At 38.6% G+C, this 27,987-nt stretch overlaps 1 protein-coding gene across 1 annotated transcript; it reads right to left on the bottom strand.

Moving 5' to 3' along the window:
• Positions 1–90: 90 nt before the first annotated feature.
• On the bottom strand, positions 91–25,903 carry LOC138318445 (uncharacterized). Its single transcript, XM_069260790.1, is given in 31 exon segments — positions 91–501; positions 803–1,002; positions 1,270–1,618; positions 1,973–2,178; positions 2,430–2,550; positions 2,833–2,968; positions 3,084–3,328; positions 3,539–3,723; positions 3,865–4,027; positions 4,135–4,470; positions 4,614–7,151; positions 7,153–16,311; positions 16,506–16,725; positions 16,961–17,186; positions 17,335–17,592; positions 17,719–17,976; positions 19,640–19,787; positions 20,009–20,270; positions 20,359–20,541; positions 20,711–21,051; positions 21,263–21,838; positions 21,952–22,101; positions 22,204–22,374; positions 22,514–22,679; positions 22,935–23,190; positions 23,488–23,683; positions 23,928–24,077; positions 24,217–24,465; positions 24,735–24,895; positions 25,076–25,120; positions 25,808–25,903. Coding segments are annotated over 31 exon segments (17,997 nt in total). The 5' UTR covers positions 25,860–25,903; the 3' UTR covers positions 91–210.
• Positions 25,904–27,987: the final 2,084 nt, after the last annotated feature.

Genomic DNA, 27,987 nt, shown 5'->3' with positions numbered 1-27,987 from the left:
GAAATACCGTTAACATGATAACAATATACCTATATTAATGCCTCATTTCTTATCAAAGTTATTTGTAGAATCACTGACGACAAACACAAGTTTTGCGTGCTTTAATCGATTTATTAAAATTAAACATTAGAAAAAAAACAGACAAATTATAACAAAACATTTGATTAGCTACATTTTTGGGTTCGACGTGTTTGTAAATGTCCAGTTAACTTAACGACATCTGTCATTGACTTCCCATGAGTCGGCAAAGGAAGTGACGTCATTGGTGAGTTGTCGTGATGGCATCATCAAATCATCGCGACGTTCGTTGTTGTAGGTTCCAAGTAAACCTCCAGTCTTGCCGAAGTACCAGCCGCTCAGTCCGATATCGTACATGTCAGTTGGTTGGTTATGACGGACGGTGAAGCCACGGCCAGTAACTGTGACGTCATCACCTTCATTGATGACAGATATATCTTCTGTGTGGTATGGCATTTCCGTGATGGCTCCATCAACTCTTAACTGTAAATGAATAACAAAACATTTAGATATTTAGATAATGCTATGCAATTTCCTAAACTTTTTTTTAGAATTGTAAAGTCATCTTAAAATGGTTAAAATCGAATTAATTACTAAAACTAATCGATTTTTGTATTAAACTCCTTCAAAATTTGAGCGGTTTATTTCTTTTTAGAGTTAAGACATCAAAAAGTAATTATATAGTCGGATCAAATGACGTCGATTGCGATAATTGAGGAACAAAATGAACAGACGTTGTTTATCTTTAGGGTATAATATTAGCTATGCATGATTAGTATTTTACCTTATTCTTTGGGAGGAGTTGTACAGCGTGTTGAGTGGTAGTGATGATAACCCTTCGCTTCTGTTTGCCCATATAGTCGAGGATGATCGAGAAATTTCCATCCATGTAATCACCGGCTAGTACGTAGCTACATCGGCCATTAAACTGATAGGTTTTCCCGTCAAACGTGGTGAATCTGTTGCCCTCAACAGTTCCGTAAACTGACAAGAAAAATAACTCACCAAATAAATTTCAATTCAGCAGTAAGGAGGTCAGTTACCGTATTTTGAGGATTACCCACGAGTTAGGGTATTAATAATACAAAAAAATATTTCACAGCTATTTTTTCTATTATTAATAAGTCGGTATATATAACGCAATGTACGCTTTATTCTCCATTTGATCACACAATATTGTAATACCTAATGTGTACTGTTCATTAACAATTTTGGTACATAGAATGGAGCATGTCTCCATGTCCCACTTACCATCGAAAGGAGGCATCCATGTGCTGACATCAGAGGAAGGTAGGTTATCAACGATCTTTCCCCACTTACTGGTGTCCGGAATGAATGATCGGATTTTATTGTAGTGGTGGACCATGTCAATGCCAGGTAAAGATTTTAGCGATTTCATAGGAACAATCAGGTAGGTGTCTGTCTGTACTTCACCGTTCGCGATGTCAAACACCGTTATCTTTGTTTTCTCTAGATCAGTGATGACGGATTTCAGGGATTCAATTTCTTCTTCAATGATCTCCATGATGTGGTTGTAGACGCTCCTGGCGGCGGCCTTGGCATTCTCTTCAACCTCCCAGTATTTGTAAGCAGCGGCCACCTGACAAGGACAAATTACTTACTTGTGAATTACGGTATTAAACATGTCATTTAGAGTACATTTATGATTAAAATTGTTTTGTAATATCTTGAGCCGATCGACAAATCAAATTGTACGTTTTTGTAGCAATGATTACAGAAAAGTTATTAACAGCTCAGAGTAATATATTCACAATAGTCGACAAGCTAACTTTCCAACAATTTCCACCACTGAAAGTTGTACTTTTTATGTATTTTGTTAGATGCATTTTCGGCTGCATGATAGTTTATCATATATACTATTGAGAAGTTCATCGATACACATATTTCATACAAAAAATGGTCTTAAACTCTGTGGGAATACAACTAAACCTACCTGGGATTGCATGTAGTTGATTTCAGGTCTGTCCAGTAGTCCATATAGTGCAGAGTTGATCTGTTCCCTACGATTGTATATAGCGGACGTGTATCTTTGAGGAATATTGACTGACGACAATCGGTTGGTCAGCTTAGTGAGATACTCATTGTATTTGGCTTTAGCCATGCGTACGACATCTGTATTCAATGGTTGGGCAATTGCATCTAGAACAAACAATACAACCGTATTGATCTAGGCTTATATCTCGAAATCAAAACCGGGAAATATTGAGAAAATATATATAGAATATATCGCGAAATTTTAAAATCAGTTATTTTTTCTTATTTTAGTTAAATCGCGGATATTTTTAATTAAGCAATAAAGGTTAATACGAATATAACATTTTCTATTTAATTGATTTAATCAGTCTCGTATTCATGATTTACAGCTCAATACCAAAGATACTGGAACGTACTTGTCCATTGGTCGTGGTAGGTCTTGAATGTTAGCAGGGCAGTTCTCGACAGTTCTGCGAGGTGTTCATCCAAAAGGTTCATCATGGCAGCGTAGTTTCTTCTTGATTCTTCACCCATAGTCTGTTTAAAGCAAAATAAAATAATAAAGTAGCAGAAAAACCAGTTTCCTCACTTGTTTTAGTTTTTATTCGCAGTTTTTAGGGCAAATTTAATCAATTTTGAAATATTATTCAACTATTTGAATAAGTAACATTATTTATGTATATCATTTTCCAATTTATAGCAAGAACTACAATATTTTTATGGCCGTATAAAAGATTTTCTGTATGAATATTGAAATTAGTAAGTTGTGTAGACTGATGACTACATTATGGAAAACCATTGTGTAGGAAAAGTAATTACCAATAACATTTCACTTCCTGCCACAATGTACATGTCAATATTGTCCTTCATGGGGTATGATACACGAGAAGAGGCAGCGGTTTCCATCCAGCTGGCATAATTCTCCATTCGAGATGCAATATCATTGCTCCATTGCCTGTAGGATAAAGATAATGAATCAGGTCACACTATGTGCTAACAAATATTTCCAACATAAATGAAGTCCTACTTTAGTGATTGAACTGATGTTGTCTATTTTCGTTATTACTTACGACAATTCCTCAATACGGCTGTTCAACTCAGCACAACTCGTCAATCCCCTCATAGATGTCACATCTTGCCGAATTCCTCTCATGTTCATGGCTGCAAATTGCACATATGGTTTCAATTCTTGCAAGAGAGCAGATCTGATGATGCTGTATTTTGAGTTCACTTCCTCGTTCAATCCAGTTGCTATTTCGTTATAGAGCTGTACAAGGTCTCTGCTGTTGCGGATCATGCGCTGAAGTCCATATGACTGTTTGAAGTCAGAAATCGTTATGAAATTATACATGTAATCAAATCATATAATCGAGTAGTAAATACAATAATGCCAAAGAGACATCTCTGATCACCTACAAATTTGTGAATTATTAATTACTGAACTCGTTTAATATTTAGTACGTTTATATCCGTTTTTATAAGGCCTTTCATTAATACTCAATTATATTATTTCATTACACTATACCTTCAGATCCTGAACAATCGTTGGGCGCCAGTGAAGTCTAGAGTGAAGCATTCTGGATGTGTTGAGACGCATGGCGAACAAACTGTCGGTAATTCTCTGTGTGTTTTCCTCTCTGTAGACCTCAGCCCTGATCGCGCTACTGTTGACATACTTGGCTTCAGCGTGGAACATCTTGCCTGGAGTATCTGACGACATAGTGGAATGATATAACAATGAAGTGCTTATAGAAGTATGAAAGAAGAAATGTCATTAAAAGTTTATATCATTTTTCCCTTAGAATATTTTTCTTCACTTTTGACATTAGTCTTTTATAAAGATTCACTTACCAATATCGTAATTCATATGGAAGGCCATACTGAGTTTGCTAGGATCAGCAATTAACTCTGCGTTAATTGGTCTTTCGTCATACTCGTTGTTAATAAAGAGTCTGTAAGGAACACTGGTACTGACTTGGCCGGACAATTTCATAGATTTAACTGGAGAAACCATCTGTAACAAATAAGTTTTAAGTTAAATGAGGTCAAAATACCATACGGCAAAGACACTAAACTTCAGAAAATTTGTTTAATCAACATTTATATAACAGACATCGTTACCTCGACTTTCATCTGTTTCCTCATTTTGTCAATTTCTCCCATCAAGACAAAATTCTTTCTGCTACGACTGGAAGTTAGGTAGTCCAAGTTCATTCTGGCAGAATATTTGTTGTCTATTTGAGCCAAATGTGAAGTCAGCTGGATATCGACGGTGGTCGCAGGGTGACTTACGCCGACAACGAAAGTGTAGTTCTTTCTAAATCCAGAGGAAAGGTCTTCCACGCGTGAATGGAGAACGAATTTCTTGCTTTCATCACTGGAGTAGCTGAATTCAGTCTTGCCATCAAAGATGATATTCCCACTGTTCATTACTACCTCCGAGTCTAGCTTTACGTTCTGTTAAAATGCCAATAAGACGTAACCATCACCAAAAATCTGAATTCTATAAATATAATCCAGAGCAATAAGAAAATTTATAATTCATCGAGAAGCATGAAGAATTCAAAATACAAAAGTGTGAAAATTAATTTATATCTTACCTTTCCAATACTTGGGAAGCTAACAGAAAAGTCAGCCTTTGTCGATCGCCCTTGAGGTGTAAATGTGCCAATCACTCCAATTGTCTTCGTTTCATCCCTCTCGGCGTCCCAGAAGATGGCGGCTTCAGTGGTCTTTACACGATAGGCGTCACGGAAGAGACCAGTGGTTTTGACAGTTCTTGATGGAATTCGAATAGCCAGAGAAATGCTTTGTTCTTTGTTGGAACGTCTTGCTTTATCACGTGTGTTAAAGTCGATTCCATATTTGTTTACACCGTCAATAATAATATTACCGCTGGAGCTGAAAGCAACTGATGATTTGCTGAGTGATCCAGTAACACCAACTGCATTTCTGCTGTTTCTTACTGTCAGTGAAGCTTCTTTCCTTGTGGTGAAGCTATCACTCCTGTCGTTCAGAGCAGCTGTCAACATCATGTTGCTGTCCTGGCTGTCGGTATTCCAGTTCAAGTTCATCTCTCCCCCAATGGTATCGTCGGTTAGCTGACCTTTTGATGACAACGCGACTGGTTGTGGTGCTCGCATTGTTAACCCTGCTACATATGATGTGTCCTTTCCAAATACAACATCCATGTCAAGCATTTTCTCACCGTTCCATTGAGCTGACATTGTTTCTGTGTATTTTGATGACACTAATTCATGATGTATTGATGCACCACCGGAGCGTAAGAATGAAAATGGTGTCGCTATTGTCAGGCCAAAACTACCGGTGTTTCCATTCCAAGTCTCACTGCGAGCAAATGATCCATCAACTACGATCACATCTGTCTGGGTCCATGCTACTTCAGTGTGCGACTGGTATTCATTGGTGTCTTTCTGGTTACGTAAAACAAATCTCAGGGTCTCGGCGTTATCAAAGAAGGGACTAGTAAATGTGACGAATGTTTCCATGTCACTGATGGACCCGAATCTAACTGTCAATTCTCCGTTGATTGGAGCGGAATAAGACGCTGAAAACTCTGCATTACATCTGAAGTCAGGGAATCGTCCACTATGAGTGTATCTCAGTTCAGTTAGTTCATATCCAGCGAATGGGGTAGTAAGGTCAGCTGTTAGGGTGACGGGGCTAGCTGCCAGGTCGACTGATGACTTGAAAGCAATCTCCTTTCCAGTGCGATATTTCAGGTTCATATTAATATTATGGCTGAGACCTTGTCTAGCATACTTGGCCCTTGCAGCCAATTCCTCGTAGTCTGTGAAAGGTGTTTGGAAAGAAACGTCGAACGATAGTGGACTTCTTGATGCTTTTAATGCACCACTGACTTTGTCTGTTCCGTAAGTGACGTCACTGAAACATTTGATGTCATTAGATGTCACTGTGTGTCTGTATACAAACTTCGTTAACTCGAGTCCTTCAAATGGTGAAGTTAGTTCAACGTTAGCGTTAATACGTCTAAGGTGGTGTTTGAAGAAGTCTACGTTGGCTGCAATTATTTTAGCCGGAGTTAATTGTATATTCGCCCTGGTGGTGAACTGGTTAATGTCTCCAGAATGCTGTAGAGAAGCTCCAATGTTTCTGAATAGTCTGAATGGTGTTTTCATTGAGAAAGATCCATCAATAGATGCTGCATTACGGAATGATACATTCACAGTCGACTTACGGCCATTGAAAGTATTTTTCAAATTGGTCCTAAAGTTGTCGATCGGTCCCTGATGATTAATTGTCGACTTCACTGAGTGCATTTGTCCATTCAGTAAACCGGTAAAGGTAGATGAAATATCGACTAAATCCTCACTAAATCTGCTTGTTGTGATGAGATGTAGACTGTTATCCCTTCCAGCTGCCAACTGAATATCATTTGAGAATGATCGCCAGTTGCCGTTGTGAGCAACGCTTGCTGTCAGTTCTGGATAATAAAGCGTACGGAAAAGGAAACTAGCATCACATCGGTCTCCTGAGATAGCATGTTTCAGTAGGAGTTCAACAGGTTTGGTATCGTCATAGCTGGTGGACAAATCGATCTGACTGTCTGACCAAGATCCAACTGCATTCAATCTTAGACCCATGTTTTCGAAATGGTCGAAAGGTGTTTGTAGATTGATTGAAGCAGAGACAGAGTTGTCGTTCTTTGTCAAGCTCAATGTGTTTCTGATGCTTCTTTCTCCAATGGCAGCGGCAACGTTGGATGTCAATCCAGATTCAGAAAGGGTAACTTCAAATGAAGCAGTGTTTGATTCAAAGCCAGCAAATGGAGTGTTCAGCGACATGCTTCCAATGTAGGCATCTGATGTCTGCAAGGTCATGTCGAGCGATATTTGCTTTTGGTTGCTATATAAAACACGTGCATGCACTTGTTGATTGTCAACTGAAATGACATGTTGAAACGTGACAGAGGTCATCTCGAAACCAGTGAATGGTGTTTTGAGAACGAAACTGGCATCTATGGCAGGTTTAAATGCGAAGGAAAGATCATATTCTCCTTTTTGTCCTCCAAACTCTACAGATGATTGACTGCTAACCATTTTGTCATTTTTGTTGAATGAAAAGGTTAGTTTAGATGACTCGTATCCATCAAATGGCGTCTTTAACAGTCAGCGAAGATGTTAAACCTTCTCGTGTTGTCATTCTGGCGGCAACGGTAATCTTCCTTCCATAATCAATTGAAGCAGAACTTTGTATATTTCCTGTTTGCATGACATGGGAGATGGTCAATCCGAGTTGTTCGTACCCTGTAAATGGAGTCTTTACCACAACATTACATTTCACACGGTCTCTGAAACTTGCATTGACATCTAATTCAACTTTGTTACTAGTTGGATCTGTTGCTTCGACGTGGAAAGCGAACTTTGCCCTGTTTACTGTTACAGTATAAGCTGCTGAAAATATCTCGTATCCTGTGATCGGGGTCTTAACAATAACATGTCCTTCTCTTAAAGACAAAGAAACATCGGCTTCATATTTCTGTCCTGGAGTCAGAGAGAATTGCAACTTAGTTGAAGCTGTATTACTAGAGACATCAGTTGTAAATGAGGTAGTCATCACTCGGTATCCTTCAAATGGGGTTTTCACTGTCAAATGCCCAGCCATTGTGGAGAGGGCAATATCGACCTCGAATCTTTCGTCCTGTTTGAAGGATATTGCAAAATATCCTGCAATACTTCTTTCGGTGACTGCCTGGCGGTAGGCAGTCGATAAAACTTCATATCCAGTGAAAGGGGTCCTTAGGACAATATTTCCTTCTCTGGGCGAAATAGAAATATCACTTTCTATTTGTTTTCCAGGCTGGTAATGAATCTGCACGTGATTTGTGATACTTTCTCCGTTTATCTGGTTTGTGAAAGATACAGACATTTCTTCGTATCCGCGGAATGGAGTTCTGATGATAATGTGTCCGTTTTCTAGCGAAAGTGAAACATCTACTTGCAGTTTTCTTCCTGGTAAATACGTGATTTCTCCATGTGTATTAATGTTATTATCTGTCATCTGGTTTGTGAATGCCGCTGACATTTCTTCGTAGCCGCTGAATGGAGTCATGATAACAAGTTGACCATTTTCTGGCGAAAGGGAAAGATCGGCTTGAAGTTTCTTGCCTGGTAAATATGTCATCTCCCCATGTGCAGCAATGCTATCTTCTGTCATCTGGTTTGTGAAAGCCGCAGACATTTCTTCGTATCCGCGGAATGGAGTCCTGATGGCAATGTGTCCGTTTTCTAGCGAAAGTGAAACATCGGCTTGCAATTTTCTTCCTGGTAAATACGTAATCTCTCCATGCGCAGTAATACTATTTTCTGACATCTGGTTTGTGAAAGCCGCTGACATTTCTTCGTATCCGCTGAATGGAGTCATGACAGTAATTTGACCATTTTCTGGCGAAAGTGAGAAATCTGCTTGCAGTTTTCTCCCGGGTAAATACGTAATCTCTGCATGGGTAGCAATGTTATTACCTGTCATCTGGTTTGTGAATGCTGCTGTCATTTCCTCATATCCACTAAAAGGCGTCGTAATAGTAACTTGACCACTTTCTGACGAAACAGATGCACTAACCTTGATCTTATGTTCAGGCCTGTAAGTAACTTCTACAGTCGTATCCATGTTTTGTTCTGCCATTTGGTGTGTAAAAGCGGCCGACAATTGTTCGTATCCAGAGAATGGTGTGTGAACAGCAAAACTCCCATCACTTGGCGACATTGTGATATCTAGTTCCAGTTTTTTACCGGGAAGATAGGTAAGTTCCGATTGGTGAGTGAAACGCTCTTCTGTTTTTCGGTTTGTGAATGCTGCTGACATCATTTCATAGCCTTGCAAAGGCGTTTTTATGGTTAGCTGTCCAGAGGTCAGGGAAAGGTCCATGGAAATTTCATATACTTTGTTGGGCTTTGGTGAAATCTTAGCCTTTCCAGTGAAACGTTCACTTGTAAATTGATGCGTAAACGCAGTCGTTATTTCCTCGTACCCAGCAAATGGCGTTTTTACTGTTAAATGACCAGCCGTAGAGGAAAGTGTAAATTCGATCTCAACTTTCCTTCCGGTAGAGTATGTCATCTCAGCGGAACCAGACATTTCGTCATTACTGTTTGCGTTGGTAAAAGCCGCTGCAATCTGCTCGTAACCTTTGAACGGTGTCATCACTGATAATTGTCCGTTTCTCATCGAAAATGTTACATCAACAGCAAATTTCTGTTGCTGGAGGTAAGAAATATCTGCATGAGAAACGAAACTTTCTGTTGTTCCTCGGTGAGTGAAACTGGCAGACATATCTTCATATCCAGACAAAGGAGTCTTTATGACCAATTTTCCGTTTGATACAGACAAAACAATATCGAGTTCCATTTTCTGTCCTTGGTAAGCAGCTTCAGCATGGCCAGATATTCTGTCTGATGTCCACTCTTTGTTAAACGCTGCTGAAATGTCTTCAAATCCAGGGAAAGGAGTTCTAAGAGCAAATTGACCTTCATTAGGAGATACATTCAAATTCATTTCCAGTCTTTGTCCTTGACTGTACACAGCTTCTAGATGAGCAGCATAGCCATTTGGTCTTAAAGTCTGACTGAACGAACCAGTTGTCTCTTCGTATCCTGCGAATGGTGTTCTCACCACAACTTGACCTCGAGATGAGTCTCCGAGAGAGCCAGTCACTTCCATTTCTAGTTTCTGGTTTGGTTGGTAGGATATTTCAAGGTGGCTGGAAAGGTTTTCTGTTGAGAAATCATGCCTAAATGCAGCAGCCATGGTTTCATAACCAACAAATGGAGTGTTGATGGAAACACTTCCTTCAAATGCATTCGTAGAGGAAAACGTGATATCGCCGGACAATTTCTTAGATGGAGCATACTGGAAGTCGGCATGACATGTAAATTGTTGGATTGTCCCAGAGTGTGTAAACGAGCCACGAACGTTCCTGAACTTCATGAAAGGTGTTGCTATATTGAATGATCCTTCGATGTCATTACGCCATCTGAGAGAAATGTCGGCAGAAATTTGCTGTTCGCCTTTGTTCACCTGTATTGCAGATTCCAGGATTGTTCTACCTAGTTTGTGGGAAAACGATGCGCCAATATCTTCAAAAGCTGTCATTGGTGTCCTGATTCGAACTGAACCTTGTTTTTTAAATCCGTTCTTAAATGTCACGTCGACTTGTGATGTTTGGCCGTTGATAGTAAATTCTGCATGAGACTTGGTTGTTTGGAAAGAGCCTTCATGTCTCAATGCTCCGTTCAATGTTTCCATGCCTGGAATAACGCTTCTCAAAAGGAAGGATCCTTCTACCACAGGTGATGTTGAATAAGTGATCTTGGTGTATAGTTTTTCTCTTTGGTTGTAATAAACCTCTCCAGTTGTCTCCTCTGATGATTTCACCAAAGAAGCTCGGAAATCAGATGTAAATGGAGATGTGAAGACTACTGTGGCTTCTTGTGTGGCACCGTTTTTAAATACAGCTTCCATTTCAATTTGCTGGTTCATGTAGTAGACTGTTACGAGATTAGAACGGAAGCCATTCATTCCTCCAACATGACTTATTTTGAATAACAAATTATTGAAGCCCTCAACTGGTGTTTTTAGAATAACTGAAGCATCAATGGAAGATGTCAAATCCCAGGATCCGTCTAATTCGACTTGCTTGACGCGACCATAAGTGAACTCTGCATGCGTTTGCATATTTATCAGTGTTCCTCGCTTAGTTACTGTTATCAATACATCTTTTGTGAATGGTGTGCTGAGTGTTACTCTGGCATCTAATCCGTCTCGGGAATTAATGGTAACCTCTCCTACCATCCTCTGATCGTTACGCAAGAGCTCCAAGAACGATGAAAAATCTTCCATAGAACCTTGATGTCTAGCTGTAGCTCCAATAGTACGTATCTGTTCCCATGGGGTGGTGATGGCCGCGGTCATAGTTACGCGTGGATTAGTTTCAAGGCTAATGTCTGTCATGAACTGCTTCATGCCACTGTATGTCAATTCGCCGTGTGTGGTAAACGCTGGGAAATTTCCTGAGTGACTTAATTCACCACTTATATCGTTGTACCAAGGAGACCTCACTATAAATCTTCCACTGAGACCGTTCATCATATTGACATTTACTTGGCTTTCAACCTTGTCTTCGTTCAGTTTCATTTCGATGCTTCCTGTCATCATTTCATCAGTACATTTATGGCTCAATGCGGCTTTCATGTGTTGATAATCCCTAAATGGTGTTGATATATCAATAACTACCTCCTTCTTTGTCTCAGAATCAACAGTGATGATAGCTTCAACCTCCTCTCCCTTATAACTACCGCCGACTTGGTATCGACCGTTCAGGAAGCTTCCAGCATGTGACATTGTTGCTCTAACATCTTCCAATGGATAGAAAGGACTTCTTACGCTGACACTACCGGAAATATCCCGTCTCGTATCGAGGGTACCCTCGGCAATAACATGTGAATCTCCATAGGCTGCATCGATTTGTGAATTGAAATTTTGCAGATCGCCAGAATGGGAGAAGGTGACAATCGCAGGCGATGTCCACATAGACTTAACAGTGGCTGTACCCGTAACAGAGGGTTCTGTGTTAAAGTTCAACTGTCCAGATACGACTTCTGTAACACCACGTACCAATTTTCCTTCAGATGTCAATCCACGACTATTTCCAGAATGAGAAATGGTCGCTTTAATCGTCCTCACATACGGACTCTTGATTACAAGATTTCCTGCGACGTTAGATAGGGTGGATAATGCAAGATCAACTTCGTGTTTTGCCTTGCGCAATGTGACCTCAACATGGGATCGGAAATCGCGGGATGATCCATCCATTGAGAATGCTACACGTGTCTTTTTAAATCCACGGAATGGTGTTGTAAGAGTAGCTTCTCCAGATACCATATCCAACATGCTGAACCTGGCATCGCCAACTATGGTCCTTGGACCTATTCCAGCTTCTGCATGACATGCAAAATTTGAAAGGGATCCTGTATGTGAGAAAACGGCATTGATTTTTTGGTAGCCCTTGAATGGTGTAACTACTGCTAAATCAGCAGAAACTCCAGAAGTCAAGTCCATATTTGCTGTAGCTGATAGCTTTTGTTTACGAGGTAGATTGATATTGATTGTACTTTGATACACGTTGTTGCTTCCTTCGTGTGTCATCTTTGCCTTCAATGTTTCGTATCCAGTGAATGGAGTTGTGATGATCACCTGTCCAGTTAATGGTTGACTGTTGAATTGCAGGTCACCAGTTATGGACTTTTGTTTACCGTAGGTGACTTCTGCTCTTGATTGAAATCGTGAAAAGGTTCCTACATGAGAAAGTGAGGCACCTATTTGTTTGAATCCCGCAAATGGTGTTTGAGCGTCGATTTCAGCGCTAAATGGTGATAGCGTAAATCTGGCACTGGCCGTAATCTTTGATTTCCCTATCGCCGCCGTTGCTTTGGAATTAAATGCTTCCCATGAACCATCATGTTTAATTGTTGCTTGTAACTTACGAAGCCCTTTGAATGGCGTTGTAACGACTAGAACAGTGGATACGGATGGTCTCAAAGCGAAAGTGAGGTCGGTTTCCAATTTGTCCTCGCCGTACTGAGCAGACATTTTGTTGTTGAATTTAGCTAAACGTCCTCTATTGGTGAAGGCTAGGTTCACGTTTTCGAAATGCTTAGATTTTACAGAAACAGTTGCTTTGATTTTTCTTGCATTTGCAAAGGTGATGTCAGCTTCATATTTTTTATCCCTTGGACTGAGGCTAAGTTCGGCATGGCTAGAAAACTGTTTCCAATTTCCAGAATGGTCAAAAGCGGCATGCATGTCCTCTGTGAAAGGTGTTTTGAGAGCAAATGATCCTAACTTTCTCACTCCCCATCCCAGGGAAACGTCACCTTGGATCTTTTCGCTGCCATATTGAGCTTCGACATGTGTACTGAAGAGAGCAGATTGCATCTCGAGCTGAATTGCAGAAGAAATATCTTCACAGAATGGAGTCTTCAGAGCAAATGAAGCCTCTTTCCTGTCGGCGTTTACAAATGACAAATCGCCTTCAATTTTCTTTGTTGGGTGATAAATGAGTTCAGCATGGCATTGGAAGTTTCGAAGGTTACCAGTGTGGTGCACAGCGGCTGATATATCTTCTGTGTATGGTGTCTGAATTCTGAAAGATCCTTCAATTCTGTCGACAATGTTAAAGGTCGTATCGATTACTATCCTGCTTCCTGTCTGATACTGTAATTCACCATGTGACTGGAAGTTGCTCCATTCTCCATTTTTGTTAAATAGCACAGTGATAGGTCTAAACATTGGACTTTTCAGTTTGAGAGTACCTTCGGTGTTTGCATTGTTGAAAGTAGCATCAGCTTCAAACTGTTTCTGAGACTTGTACTGAACTTCAGCATGGGACTGGAAGGCATTAATATTTCCATTGTGTTGGATGATAGCAGACATGTCACCAGTGAATGGTGAACGAAGGATTGCGGAACACTCTAAATTGCCATCATTCACTAAAATTATTTCCATTTCGGATGTTTGATCTCCGTATAGTAGCATAGCATTTGACTGGAATCTCTGAGCATTTCCAGAATGATGTGCAGTTAGAGTTATATCTTCAAAATGTGGAGATTTCAGTATGACTTTTCCTTCCAGCTTGCCTTCGCGGGTAAATTCAACAACTGTCTGATATCTGTCCCCATTCAACCAGGTAAGTTGCCCATGGCTGGTCAACTGCCTGCTGTTTCCTTCATGGTTGATCATAGCGACGATATCGTTGATATGAGGTGCCTTGAGAGACAATTCTCCAGTTAGCCTTCGCTCATTTCCAAAACTGGTTTTTGCCTCATATTTTTGGCCGTGTATGTCCTCTAGTGCGATGCTAGATCTGAATCGCCGACTGTTTCCAATGAATTTTGCCATTCCACCTACGCGAGGAAGCTGTTCAAATGGAGTAGTGAGAGTCAGGCTTCCGAGAAGATCGCCAGGCAAGTTCTTGTAAGAATTTTCCAATTTCAAAATGCGCCTTGGAAGATATTCAATGTTGATAACAGAAATCCTTTCCTCTCCTTGAAGTTTACTTGTGATCGTGAGTTGACTGTAAGGAAGCACGGCAAATGGCGTATCAATCCTGAGGTTTCCAATGATATCTCCTTGCATGTTCCATTGAGAAGAAACTGACATTCTAGAAACAATTGGCTCCAATTCAAAGTAAGCTGAAGCTTGGAATGCATTCAAATCTCCGGTAAACAACATATTTGTTTCTAGTCTTGGTACGTCTTCCAATCCTGAAGTGACAAGGAAGAAAACGCGTTTGCTGTTGTCCATCCTCATACGATTTTCTACAGAGAGAACTTGAGTTGATCCGTAATGAATAGAACCAGTGTTTATAAGTTCTCTTGCTTCTTTGTTTTGGTTGAATGTAATGTCAATATCCGTCATAACTGGGGACTGTAAACTCATTGTTCCACTGAGCAAACCATTTGCTTGGTTCAAATTTGTTGATATAGTAATGCTCTTTCTAGGTGCCCATTCCAGACGCATGGCTCCAGTGTATGGGAAGTCGTTATATTTACAATCAAATTTGACAGCGTAAACTTCATTCATTACTTCCATTGTATGGGTAGAGCCAATACGTTCGTTGTCGTTCCCAAAAACGTTTTTCATTGACACCAGAGTTTCCGAGTTCCGCTCAATAGTTAGGCCATTGGTCAATGATCCACTAGCATGGTCATGCTTTGCTGAAATAGCCAGAGTTGGCAAGACATTGCCTCTTAGTTCCATCCTTAGGGAGGCAGTTCCACGTTCGATGGCAAGATTCTGGTTTCCGTTTAGTTCCATTTCAATATTTTTGTTTCCGTAGTTACCATTGAGGCTGGTTCTAACATCGCTAAGCGTGTTTTGGTGATCCCATGAAGATTGAATCGAGTGGGATTGTACAGCTAGGGAAAGTCGGCCGTTGTTCTGCACCTGCCAACCAGATCGGTCATGAGTCATTTCGCCTTCGTACGCAAGACCCTGGCCGTCTTTATTTACGCTGAAGTTGTTGACAAATCTTGTGCCATCATCGTGGTGTCTTCCACCTATGTACATAGAACCAATTTGAGCAATCGTCGTCTTCAAGCTTACGCGTCCAGTTACATCTCGAGTTGACGATGTACCTTTGTTAGCAGCATCTACGTTGAGTTGTACAAGATTTTTGTTCCACGTAAATTTAGCCATTGATGATAAACTGTCGGTAAATTTATGATTTACTCCAAATGTTGTCCTTTGGAATCCTTTCACTGGACATTTGACAACCACCTCGCCTTCAAAGTTTGAGATAGAAATTGGTTTCTGCACCGTCACTGTCGTCGAGATCTTCTTGACAGGCTTCCAGTCTACATCAAGACTCGTTGAGTAACGAGAACTGTCAGAAAGATGAGTTCCTTCCAAAGCGATTGATCTATAGCCTCGGAATGGAGAGGAAATCTGGAGAGTTGCTGCATAGTTATTGTTTCTCTTGTTGCTGAAGGTCGTGTCTACGGTGATGCGTTTTGATCGGCCCCATTCTATGTCAGCGTGTGATATGTAGTTATTACCACCGCGGTGTTTCAGATTTACAGTATATACGCCTAGTGGCGATTTGTTGTTGGCTGTAATGTCGATGGTATTGATGTCTTCTATGGTTGCTTGACCGTCTACGAGGAAACGTTTGGAAGTATCTCTGTTGGCATCCCAAAGAAGATTGGTTCTGACTGCGTAAAGAGGCAAACTTCTCGTCACATCGGCTTCAAATGTAATGTGTCTGGATGGGTATTTAATATCTGTAACGATACTAGATTTTCCTCTGATCAGTTGATATGAACTAGAAAGGGCATATATATCTCCAGCAATACGGACTTCTGTCGTAGCGCTCATGTTCCTCCATGTGAGGAGGTATTGACCAGAAATACGGACTCTCTTCATGTCGGCGAGATTAACATCAACAGAGCCAATCAATTCGTGTGTGGACGGTAATCTGAAAGTTGAGACGATGGTGTTTCTCTTCGACTGTGCCCATTGTGCGGTGAGGGTGTTTGTGAATTCTCCATCAGTTCCTTCATTCAAATCATTACCTACCTCAATATTTTCGCCGCCATAAGATAGTGCCAGTGTACCTGACAGGTTTTTCGTTCCTTTGCTTTTGTTCTTCAGGCGAAGTGTGGCAGACATTTCGTTCTCCCGATCGGGTAATACTGTTACAGACGTTTCCAGTTGTTTACGATCATGTGTATGACTGGTTCGGAATCCTACATCAATACCCTGTAACAGAAATAAACGTGCCATATTTTCCAAATGCAACAAAGTTGAGAGTAGGAGGTCATGACGAGTATAATTTCGAGTAATATGCGAAGATAACTGAAAACTCAGCTTTTCTGTGATACGATTGCGAAATGCCTAGTTGGGAGATATAGTTACGTCACATGGCAAAGGTAAGAACGACATGAAATATTTACCATTCCCAAATGTTTAAGGTCAAAATCTGTAGATAATGTAGATTCAGGCCAAGTCAAACGTGGGTGTTTCACAGTGGTGGAAAGAGTAATTCGTTTGTTCTGGTCATTTTCGTTTTCACCATAGCCCATGTCAAACGTCAATCCAGTTTTTTTTCTGGTGTGACTGGCTTCTACCGAGGTATCGATATTATATTGAGGTCGCCTTTTGAAAACGACGTTTCTAAAAGGTAAAAGAAGAGGAAATATATCAAGCAATAATGCAATATCTTAAGTCTTAACACGATACATGCAACATGCTTACGGTGGTTAATTCCAATAGATAGTACTTTAAACTAAAAGTAGTGCAAGTAAAATCTAATGACGACATAAGAGTGTTGATAATACTTGTGTATCTTACCTGCAATAACTACTTCGTAATAGTAACGTTAATGATTTGTAGAATGAACATAACTTACAGTGTGCCTTTCAACATCTTTAAGGCTTTCGTGATCGCGAGGTTTCCCTTTCCATTGACAGTGACTTTGTCTCGAATAACTTTTGGGACAATGTAGTCCAGAGTAGTTCTAGTGACGAAAGCCTTCCCGCCCTTGACCCCAATGCTGGATTGGATCTTGGTGATAAGGTAGGGGGTTGTGATATCCACCTTTGATTGGTATCGTTTTCCCATGTTGCGAATTTTAACTGCAAATATAACAATTATAATGACATTCAACATTGCCCATTGATATAAAACATATGTGCTGTCAGTAGATATCTTTAGATACCTTTTGATGACGTTTTGAAAGTAGTAGTGGCGTTTGAGTAAAAGATTCCATACGAGCACACTCACCTTCGAGTTTGATGTCTTTAGCGACAATCTTGCTGAGTGTGAAATCGACTGCGATAGATTTTCCACGCCTATAATCAGCGGTGCCTCCAAATACAATTACTTGCTTTAGTGGTGTACGAACAGACAAATGTGGTCTGTATTTGATTGCTTTTGCGGTTCCTGTTGTCTGGACCCTGGCATCAACACTATACTCTTTGCCTTTTGTAAAACTTATGCCACCTTCTATGGATCGGATAGTTTTCTTGTTCTGAATGGAAACTGAAATCAAATCATGAATTTATTATTTTCAACACAAGAACAGGTTAAAAGGAATGTTACTAAATGATACATGTCACTGAAATACGTTTTTAAACATCAAAGGGTGTCATGAGTGAATATACTTACATCTTCCCTTCACAGGCTGGACTGTGATACCGGTCAATGTGAGATCGCCCTCAACAGACTTGGATGGAAGATATTCAACAGAGCCAGTGAGAGAGATACTATCTCGGCCTGACATGGTGATGTCAACTGCTGGGGTATAGATGTAAATGGAACCTCTACGACTTTGTCGGACCTCAGCATTCACTGAATACTCCTGGACCGTATCGATAAGAAGACGGCCTTGAAATTGTTTGTGTACACGTTCATATGCCACAGATCCTGGAACAAGAATGAAGTTTACAACTTTTTAAGTTATATCAATTATGGTTTATATTAGAACAAGCAAATTCGTGGAATTTCCATCCGCCGCTTTCAGGACATATTGTAGGTAAATATAATGTCGGCCAAAAGTGGCTATCGAACTTGGCCAAGTCTGCTAAATAAGGTCCGTCGCAAGTGGCGATCGAACTTCGTCGAGCACTTATGACATTTAATTCTGTTACCAAGTTTGAAGAAAATCGGTTAATATTTATTACAGTTATTGTACGGAAGTGGTAGAAAATGATTTTTTTTTTTAAATCAAAGGGCCATAACTCTGCTAATTAAGATCTGTCAAAAGTGGCGATCGAACTTGGCTAAGCCCTTAAAACATTAAACTTTGTTACCAAGTTTTAACAATATTAGTTTTAACATTTGTTAGTTATTACACAGAAACTACAGAAAAAAATGACATTTGTAGTAGATTAAAGGGCCATAACTCTGATAAATAACATCCGCTGAGAGAGTTGATCGAACCTGGCCAGGCACTTAAGGCATTCAACCTTGTTACTAAGTTTGAAGAAAATCGGTTAATATCTATTACAGTTATTGTACGGAAGTGGCAGAAACTGATTTTCTTTATTTACACAAAGGGCCATAACTCCGCTAAATAAGGTCCTTTGAAAGTCTTGATCGAACTTGGCCGAGTCCTTAAGGCATTTTACCTTGTTACTAAGTTTGAAGAAAATCGGTTTACATTTATTGCACGGAAATGGCAGAAAATGACGTTTTTAGTTAGTTTGATTGTTTTTGGTTGTTTAATTAATTAACGTCCTATTAACAGCTACGGTCATGTAAGGACGGCCTCCCATGTATGCGGTGTGTTGCGTGTATGTTGTGCGAGGTGCGTGTTTTGGGAGACTGCGGTATATTTATGTTGTGTCTTCTTGTATAGTGGAGCTATTGTCCTTTTTATAGTGCTATATCACTGAAACATGCCGACGAAGACACCAAGCAACACACCCCACCCGGTCACATTATACTGACAACGGGCGAACCAGTCGTCCAACTCCCTGTTTGCTAAGCGCTAAGCAGGAGCAGAAACTACCACTTTTATAGACTTTGGTGTGCCTCGGCCAGGGGACAGAACCCAGAGCCTTCCTCACAGGGGCGAACGCTTAAACATTTTTAGTAGTTCAAAGAACCATAACTAAATAAGGTCCATCGACAGGCGCGATCGAAATTGGCCCTTAAGGCATTTAACCTTGTCACTAAGTATCCCCCGGAGAAAGCGGGGAATAATAAATTAGACAAAAACAAGAAATTATTTAATATATGTATTTATATTATGCGTAATATTGTATACTAAAATACCAAAATAGTTACCAAGAAATGACATGTTAATGAATTTCATTTTACAAATCAAACATTTTTCAAATAATATTCTCAGCGAATAGTACAAATGAGAGAAAAGATGTTAAGCACATTTGAAAATAAATATCAGTTCCAACAACTTAACTAGATTAACAAAGACATGCCATGTCATAACAAGCGGCGCTTTAGATATGAAAGTACAATACATATATTGCAAGATGCTATATCTGAATTAACGTTGATAATTGAACAGAGACATCTGAAATAAATATAAACCATTATAAAACATATTATACAAAACCTTAATTACCTGTCAAGCTTGCCCTTTTCCATGGAGAAACGAGATCCAGTGTCAAAGATTTGTCCATGCTGTTCATCAAGAAATCAATTCCCATATTTCTATCTACAGTGGACCCGGGTGTATCAAATGATATCTTAGCTGCTAAACTCCTCTTTGTCTGAAATTATAAGGTATTCATATTAGGTATTTTTTAACTATTTTGTATAAGTGATCTTTCAACATCGATGGTATGACATGTGCTGTAAAGCAAATCATTTTTTTTAATATTTAAGGTTTAAAAAATACTAACTAGTTTCATATCACAATTATTCAAAGCAATCAAAGCGAACCATCAACTCAAAAATATCAATAGAACCACTTAGTTCTGAGTAGGTGTACCTTGACAAATTTGGTTTCGAATTTGTAGCTTGTCAGGGTGTCCTTCTTCGTTAGATCAACAGCCAAATTAACTGGCCCAGTCAGTGGGAAGTATGGTGCGTCCGTTTGTAATGAAGCGTTGGGAAACTGGATCTCGCCGCACAATTGAACACCTGTCATCTTTATCATATCTTCTCCTGTACACATTTTGTGGGTTTGTCTATTTTCAGTAACCATCCGCTGTTCACGCTGCAAATCTTTGTGGACGGTGAAAAAGGCAGTCCTGTGTCAAATAAGTGAAATATTTAAGAAATAAGATAATGACGTTGATTTATGGTGAAAATAGCAATTTATCACAGTTCCATACTTACTTGAAATTTACGATTTCCATCTTCTCGCGGGGCATATCAAGTTCCATCTCCAAAATATGACCATCGGCAAGTTCAATATTTCCTTGAAGAGCAGTGCTTGTGTGCAGTGTTGAAACCATTTTCATTCCGCTTTTTGTTACAAAAGCATCAACGCTCATCATACTTGATACTTCGAGAGCAGCACTGAAATTAATGCAATAATGTACATTAACATTGAAACAGAGTCATCTGTAACATTTTGCATAATTAGCCGCGTTTTATCATGTGCTACAACTTACTATTACAAAACCATGATTACTATTCACACATCAATCACTGATTTTCTTTTTATATGTATGTTGCATATAATTACCTTGGTTGAATAGCACCACGGATGATCAAACTTCTTGGACTAGTGCCGACTTTCCGCAAATCCATTTTACCTGTAGCCTTCATATCTACTGTAGCGGTTCCATTTACTGTAAGGTTAAGTGGGAATCCGGAACTCGTTGGAATGATCATGCTGGAGTCCATGAACATGAAGTTTTGCGTAAGTGTATAATCATGGTTTTTGGACATACTGATAAGCATTTCCAAGATGTTGAAGTCTTCGTTGAACAATGATTGTTTTCCATCAAAACGAGCATATCCAAGTTCATTTCCGAAAACTCTTGTGTAAAGCGTTCCCTTAAGTTCATTCATTGCAGATCCAAACTATAAGCAAGCAAATGAAGCAGTTGACAATAAAATGAGCAAGAAAATGCAGAAAAATAATCATTCAATGACCTCTACTGACTTTTAAGCCAAATATCTTTTGATGTGATGATATTGAGAAAATAAGAAAATAACTATGATAGAACGTCAAGCAAATTATTCAATAAAGTGTAATATCATCGCCGCGATTATGTTAATTATTGACATTCACCTGGTTGTTGATGTTCCTTATTTTTCTGCCACTGATGCCTTTAATGGTGTGTTCATTAATTTCGGCAGCTTCGTTGTCACTGAAGTAACCGTTTGGTCCGAAGTAGGATTCCAAGAAATATTCTAAACCTTCAATTCTACCTCCAACTTCAAAAAAGTTGACAGAGTGGCCAAAGAGATCCACTGTCAGATTGGCCATCATTGAGCGGGGTAGGAAGGAGGAAGAAGACCAGATGAGATTGCTCTCAATCGCTGCACCTGCATTAAGTTTTTCAAGGAAAATGGACTTTTCGTAGTTGCGGGAAAATTTCCTGTTGTCGAGATCAAAATTTCTCCTCAGCTCTTCATTCTGCAAAATTCTTCGGATGTTTTGCTTGTGAATGTTCGATGTTTCCTGGATGTTAGACAGATGGGACCAAATGAATGATCCAACTTGGTTTACATCCTCATTTTCAAGTTGCTGTTTGACAAGGGCGATGGTTGCAGAAGTTGGACATTGCATCAGCGCAAGGTAGGCGGCGATTCTGATCTCGGAATCTTCTTCTCTATTTGCAAAAACTGATTGTAATTCGCTTCTCTGTAAATACAAAACAAATAAAATGACGTAAACAATACTTATTTCCTTAATTTTCATTTCATTTCACGTTTGGGCAGACACTCGTGATATAAAGAAAATTTGCAAATACATACATCAGCATCACAAGACATTCGTCTGAACGCTTCTATGGCAGCAAGTCGGACGTCTGTTGGGTTTTCTGTTCTTGTCAAACAAGTGTTGATCGTTGAAACTGCACTTGTAGCATGACCAGAGTTACCAAGAGCGCGGAGACTCATAATTGTCTGAAAAGTTTAAAACACAATTATATCACAATATTATCGAATAAAATTCAAAATTCAAATTTCAAATCTTAATTCCATAATCTGTACTTAGAAATGCGGTACCTTTTGCAGTCTGTCTCCGTCCACGTTACATCCGTATTCAATCTTTCCTTCAATGGTTGAAATGATGCTTCGGACTTCCATATCATTATCACAGGTCCTTTTGCGGCAGAAATTGTGGACCAGAGATGTAACGGCTAGCATAGCCTTTCCGTTGTTTCTTGAAAGAAGTGGCTGAAATTTTAAATCATACAGTATAACTTAACTACACCAAAAAGTAGTGTTCACTAATCCAGTACATTATTTTTTTCTGAAACGACTTGGGTAATATGCAAAACAATGCACATCACTTTGACAGAGTTGTTGCACTCACCATAACCTCTCTCAACATATCTTTTGTCGGGTGTTGAATGAAGGATAGGGTTGTCAACCACATGTCAGCTTCCACCCCGGTGATTTCATCGTTGTTAATTAGTTCTGTGAGCATGCTCAGAGAGGAACTAGTTCCTGCCATAGGGATTGCGTCCAAGAAAAACTTTCTGTAATATCATATAAAAAAACTATGGTGAAAAGAGTGATATAAACGGGACAACTCTAAATGCGTTATCTACAGTTTTTGAAAGTAATCTTTCTCTTTTTGGTAATCAGTTTTTGGGTATATTTCATAGAATGTAAAGTAGCAATCTTTAACTCAGATCATTCAATGCAGTAATTGAAGCTAGTTTATACACTTTTTGTATTAATTATATAAAACGTCGGCCAAGACATGCGATGTGAATACCATGTGTTCTTACCGTACTCTCTTTATGTTGTTAGGGCATAAACTTCCGGTTCGAAGTTTTTGATAGACTCTTCGGAGAGCCTGTGAGTCGACAGTTTTCATCAAGTACACCAAGTCGGAGAAAAACTGTGGGGTTTCTGGACGAATATCCTGTTGTGTATTCCTACAAATATCCATAAGTTTCTCTTCTAGCTCGGCTTGTGATCGGATGGACTTGTCAGGGCCATACGCATGTTCGAATGTCATTCCTCGTCGATCACTGATTGCGCCTGTAATATATTTTTAGATAAAATACTTTCGTTTTGGTTTTTTCTTTTTCTTTGAAGTTGTTTGTAAATAGCATAAAACTTTAATTAACTTATATGAAAGCAATAGTCGTATTTGTAACTGCACACATATATTTCTATGACAACAAAAGTGAAATCTCTCAACTAGACCACGGCAAAAATCTTTATTATTTTACAGTATTTTTCCTGTATCTGAAGAGGTGCTAGAAGTAAGTATTGGGTGTAATATATATATATTATAATATAACCATTACTTCCTTTATAGATCTTGTGCCCTACCTGGTGTAGACGACGGGATTGATTCACGAACAAAATTCAGGGTCTGTTTGCTCTCGGTAACAGCACCACTTCCCTCTCGTGAAAAAGGCCTGAAGGTATGGGATTCCATACAGCTGGCAGACGTAAGCAATCCTCTTGATGAAATCTCTTGTTGGCAGTTATGTTCACTGTTGAGGAGAGGGATGGCCTGGTTTTCCTGTAAAGATTTGTGATTATAATAGTTTATGGAGTTAAAGATAATCATTGTATATAATTATCTTGAACATAATTGGACGTGCCAACAGAAGCCTTTATTGATAGAAACTTACATTTATCGATTACAAGGGTGAAATATGTGACAAAGGAGAAAGGAATCAAAAGTCATTCTTGGTTTAATATGCATTGTTTGAAAATCTACATATAAATTTTTTCGGCAAAATACGATTGTGTCGACTACTTACGGAAGGCACTCTGTATGGGATGCCCTGAACAGATGAACTGTAGTCGTTACGTTCTGTACATCCGAGAAGATTCTTGGTCTTCCTAACTACGTAACCATCATGGCCGTTTTCTGTTGAATACTCGACCTCGCAATTGCCATTGACATCGGACTGACAAAATGATAGAAAAGTGTTGTTTATTGGAATTCAAAGATGATCAAAGGGTTTTACTGATGTTAGTAAACTGTATTATTAAGTAATTCTTTTGAGAAGGAAATTATCTTTAATCATTTCTGTTAAATTAACTCACCTCCGAAGTTTTCTGACCGCGTCTCAAATCATCCATGCTGTTCTGGAAGACGGATAAGATACCTCGTTTGATGTTGAGTGCCCATGAAACTTCATCTGAAGAAGGACATAACTCATCTACAGTACCGTCTTGGAAGGAGAAACGCAGATCGTGTCTCTCTAAGACACTACGCAACTCTTCACTTCCAGCTGACAATATCTTGTTCTCGTAGTTCGTGGGATCTGTTTCATGAAGTCGTACATCTTCAACCTTGGAGTGAATGAAAATTATTTATTTCAAATTTCAAAATCATTGAACTCGCATGAAATTTAGTTCAAATAGTTTAAATTTGTTTTCTCTGTATTATCAAGAAATTAGCGAAATGAAATTACTTGTAGCAACATGTAGTCAATGAATATTATTCTGAATAGTCAGACAATAAACAACTTGGTGAATGTTTTAAGACACATCTAAAAAGATATTGATTGAATCAACAAAAATATGTAAACTTTTTAATTAAGAAAAAATAGAATAATTACCCTCAGGATAAAATCACATTTGGAAAGAGCTTCCACGTGAACTTTGGCCGTCAGTTCCATATAAGATAAACCTTCGAACGCCCCTTTTACACTTGTTGATGTCTTAACATTATAGTCAAACTCGTATGATTTTCCAGGTCTGTATCCGAATTTGTTTGTGCCTTTAAATAAAAGAGATAGTAGTTTAATGAAGTTATTTTGCCATTCGCCTTTTCCCTTGTTCATTAGACATTAACAACATTAAGTCAACCACAAAGGTTCGGTGTTCTCAGCTTTTATATCAGAAAGCAACAAAGATAAAAATGGTACAGCCATTAATCAACGAGTGATATGATACTTACTTGGACATGACTGTGAACAACTGTCTCTCACTGAGTCTATAGGGCCTGGAAAAAATGACAGAATATTCCGTAAATTGATGAAAAGTGAAATTACAAGGCTGACAACAAATAAATGCATTTATTAATATACATGTACATTAATATCTACTCGTACATATTACATTTCCAAAAAATGTTGAAAGACAAAAAATCATAAAAGATCCGAAATCCTTTTCATTTGAAGACATTTTTAACATGTGTCACAAACACGGGTTAGGTTTAGGTTTTAAGTTAATTACTTTAACGTCCTATTAATAGTCACAAATACCTGTATCAATAATATCTAATTGATAAAGTGCAACAATACAAGTTTATCAAGATATAAATACCAAAACATAGCACAATTTTTAAACAACCTTAAAATAATAATTGAAAATCAAAGTAAGGAAACTAAAAAAAATGCAAATGACAAAGTGGTTAAGTAATAGCCACAGAAGAAAGACAACAGCAAAAGTTAAAAATACGCAAATGAACAGTAAGAAATCGAGTAAAAAGAATTACAGAGATGGGTGGAAGAGAACGACAAAATCACAAGAACAGAAATCGAACATACATAAAGGAATAGAAACACGAGTAGCCAAACAAATATAACAATTACTAAAAGTAATTATAAACAACTACAAATCGAATTTTAAATTGTATTGAAAAATGAAAATAACAAAATCCACCATAAGAGCATCAATTTATACTCACCCGCCTGAGTCGAAGCCACAAGGGCAACGACTAACAGTAGCTTGAGCTCCATTACTTGGAGCAGGGGGCTCTTCTATATCGCTAAGCTTCTGCTAAAATGGCGTGGTGGCGGCCTTTATATCCATTTTTCATATCAGTGAGTACAAAATCCACTAGGCAGTGTCAGGCAAGAATGCTGACACATGTATGAATACGTAGGATCCTATATTTACGATCACCTTTGTTCAGTGATAAAGTTATCGTTTTAGATATATTAAATATATGTGTGTACTTAATTTGTCCTCGACTTGTAGTCAACAACAAACATCAGAACTTTTACCCAAATGATTGCAAAAATCGGTCAATTGCTACTAGTTGTGATTTTGATTAGTTTCAGATTTATTATACATTTTATTTCGGTTGATGATGTTTTGAATCCTTTTTGTTCAGAATTGTCACTTGACATCAAAAAAATATTCGTTTACCAATGCCTATGTATTTCGTCCCCCATATGTATACAGTAACTCGATTCGCCTCTCAAATTGTTGAAAAAGTTTTTTTCAATTTACAAGACTGTGTTTGGTGATATATGCGGAGAAGTTTTACAGTTACAATAATTTGAGAATACTTTTTACTGTTCGACGCGTTCGGCATTCCCTAATGACGAGTGATATTTATAAATTACTTCTATTATACGAGATTTTAATCAAATTCTAATTAAGAATCAAGTCATTAATTTATATATAAAAACACAAACCTCGATTGTCATGCGCGACACAAAACATGGGTTATTAAAAAAATTTGTTATTCATGGCTGATAAAAATTTATTATGATGAACCATACATTATCCGGAGTTCATTTAACTTTTCCCACATTGACAAAAACATGCAAAAGTGAATGAAATGGTATATCTCAAGTCAAATGATAGATGATTTCTTATCGGATACTCTTATCGAGTTACTCTTTGTTTGCACAAATAATGACAAGTTGACATTAGAATTACTAATTTGCGTATTGATTTGGAAAAATAGCCCTACTTAGCCTTTATGACTTTCTGATTTGCCTATTATATTTTTCGCGTACCTCTTTGAAAACATAATCATAGAAAGGCGTGAAAACCCGATGCTATCCTGACGTCAAAATAGAGACATTGACGTTACTTATTGGTTTTGGGGGAAAACATTGATAAATCAACGGAATCGTACATCAAAGTGAATAGTCGGGCGAGGTTAACCAATCTAAGTGCATTCATTGGCCTTCCAAAAGTCCTTACATATCAAAACGACGGCCAATTTCTGCTTAATTTGTCCAGTTTAGACAATTGAGATTATGGGATATTATACTGGATATATTAACACAATTTGTTACCGACTTTAGCCTACCTGTGACCGACTATTCATTTTAAAACTATTTTATGTTGTCAAGTAGTCTGAAAAAATTATTTTAAGCATTGATGTCAATACTTGTTTTAATTTCACCTGGTTTAATATGAAAGTAAAAAAAATAGTGACAAGGGTTCTTGCTGGTGTAAGGATTTACGAAAAACTAGAAATGTCTCAAAGATATTTTAAATAAGATAAATGTCCCCACTTGAATATGACGGAACGAGGCGGACATGTATGGGTTCTTATGCAACCCCAAAACCCAAACACCGCCCTTTTCCAACACAATGCACACCACGGCATCCATTTTTGCGGCATGTATTATTGATACAACTTAACGGTTGGAAATGGAAATCAGATATCGAAATCTTATCCGTTTAATGACTATAGAAATCCCAACTAACTGTCATAATACATTCAAGATTTTCTGTCATCAGCCGGCTTCAACCAGTCTGTTATCCATAATTCTTATAAGAGTTGGACGAAGTTAGGTCAACGGACTGTTTCTGTTTTAATACATTAGATATCATATGCGATAAAGTTCATCGCATATGACACAATATCAATATGACTGATAGCATCCCACTTGAATAGGTACAGAGTATGTCAAATGGGATGGGCAATATCAATTTTGGTGTAAATATATAGGACGTCAAGTGATATAATCTGTCCTGTTAAGAGGGTTCCCTCAAATCATAAATTATCAACACACTATAGTGCCATGTGCTAATCTTGATATGGAATTATTTTAACAGATTTAAAACTCGTGATTTATATTCGCAATTTAAAACAGCCGCATTTGTGATTCAATTAATCTA

The sequence above is a fragment of the Argopecten irradians genome, chromosome 3 (assembly GCF_041381155.1).
Source record: "Argopecten irradians isolate NY chromosome 3, Ai_NY, whole genome shotgun sequence".
In the NCBI taxonomy this organism is placed as follows: domain Eukaryota; kingdom Metazoa; phylum Mollusca; class Bivalvia; order Pectinida; family Pectinidae; genus Argopecten; species Argopecten irradians.
Note: the sequence above shows the minus strand (reverse complement) of the source record. Positions and strands in the feature narration are given on the sequence as shown.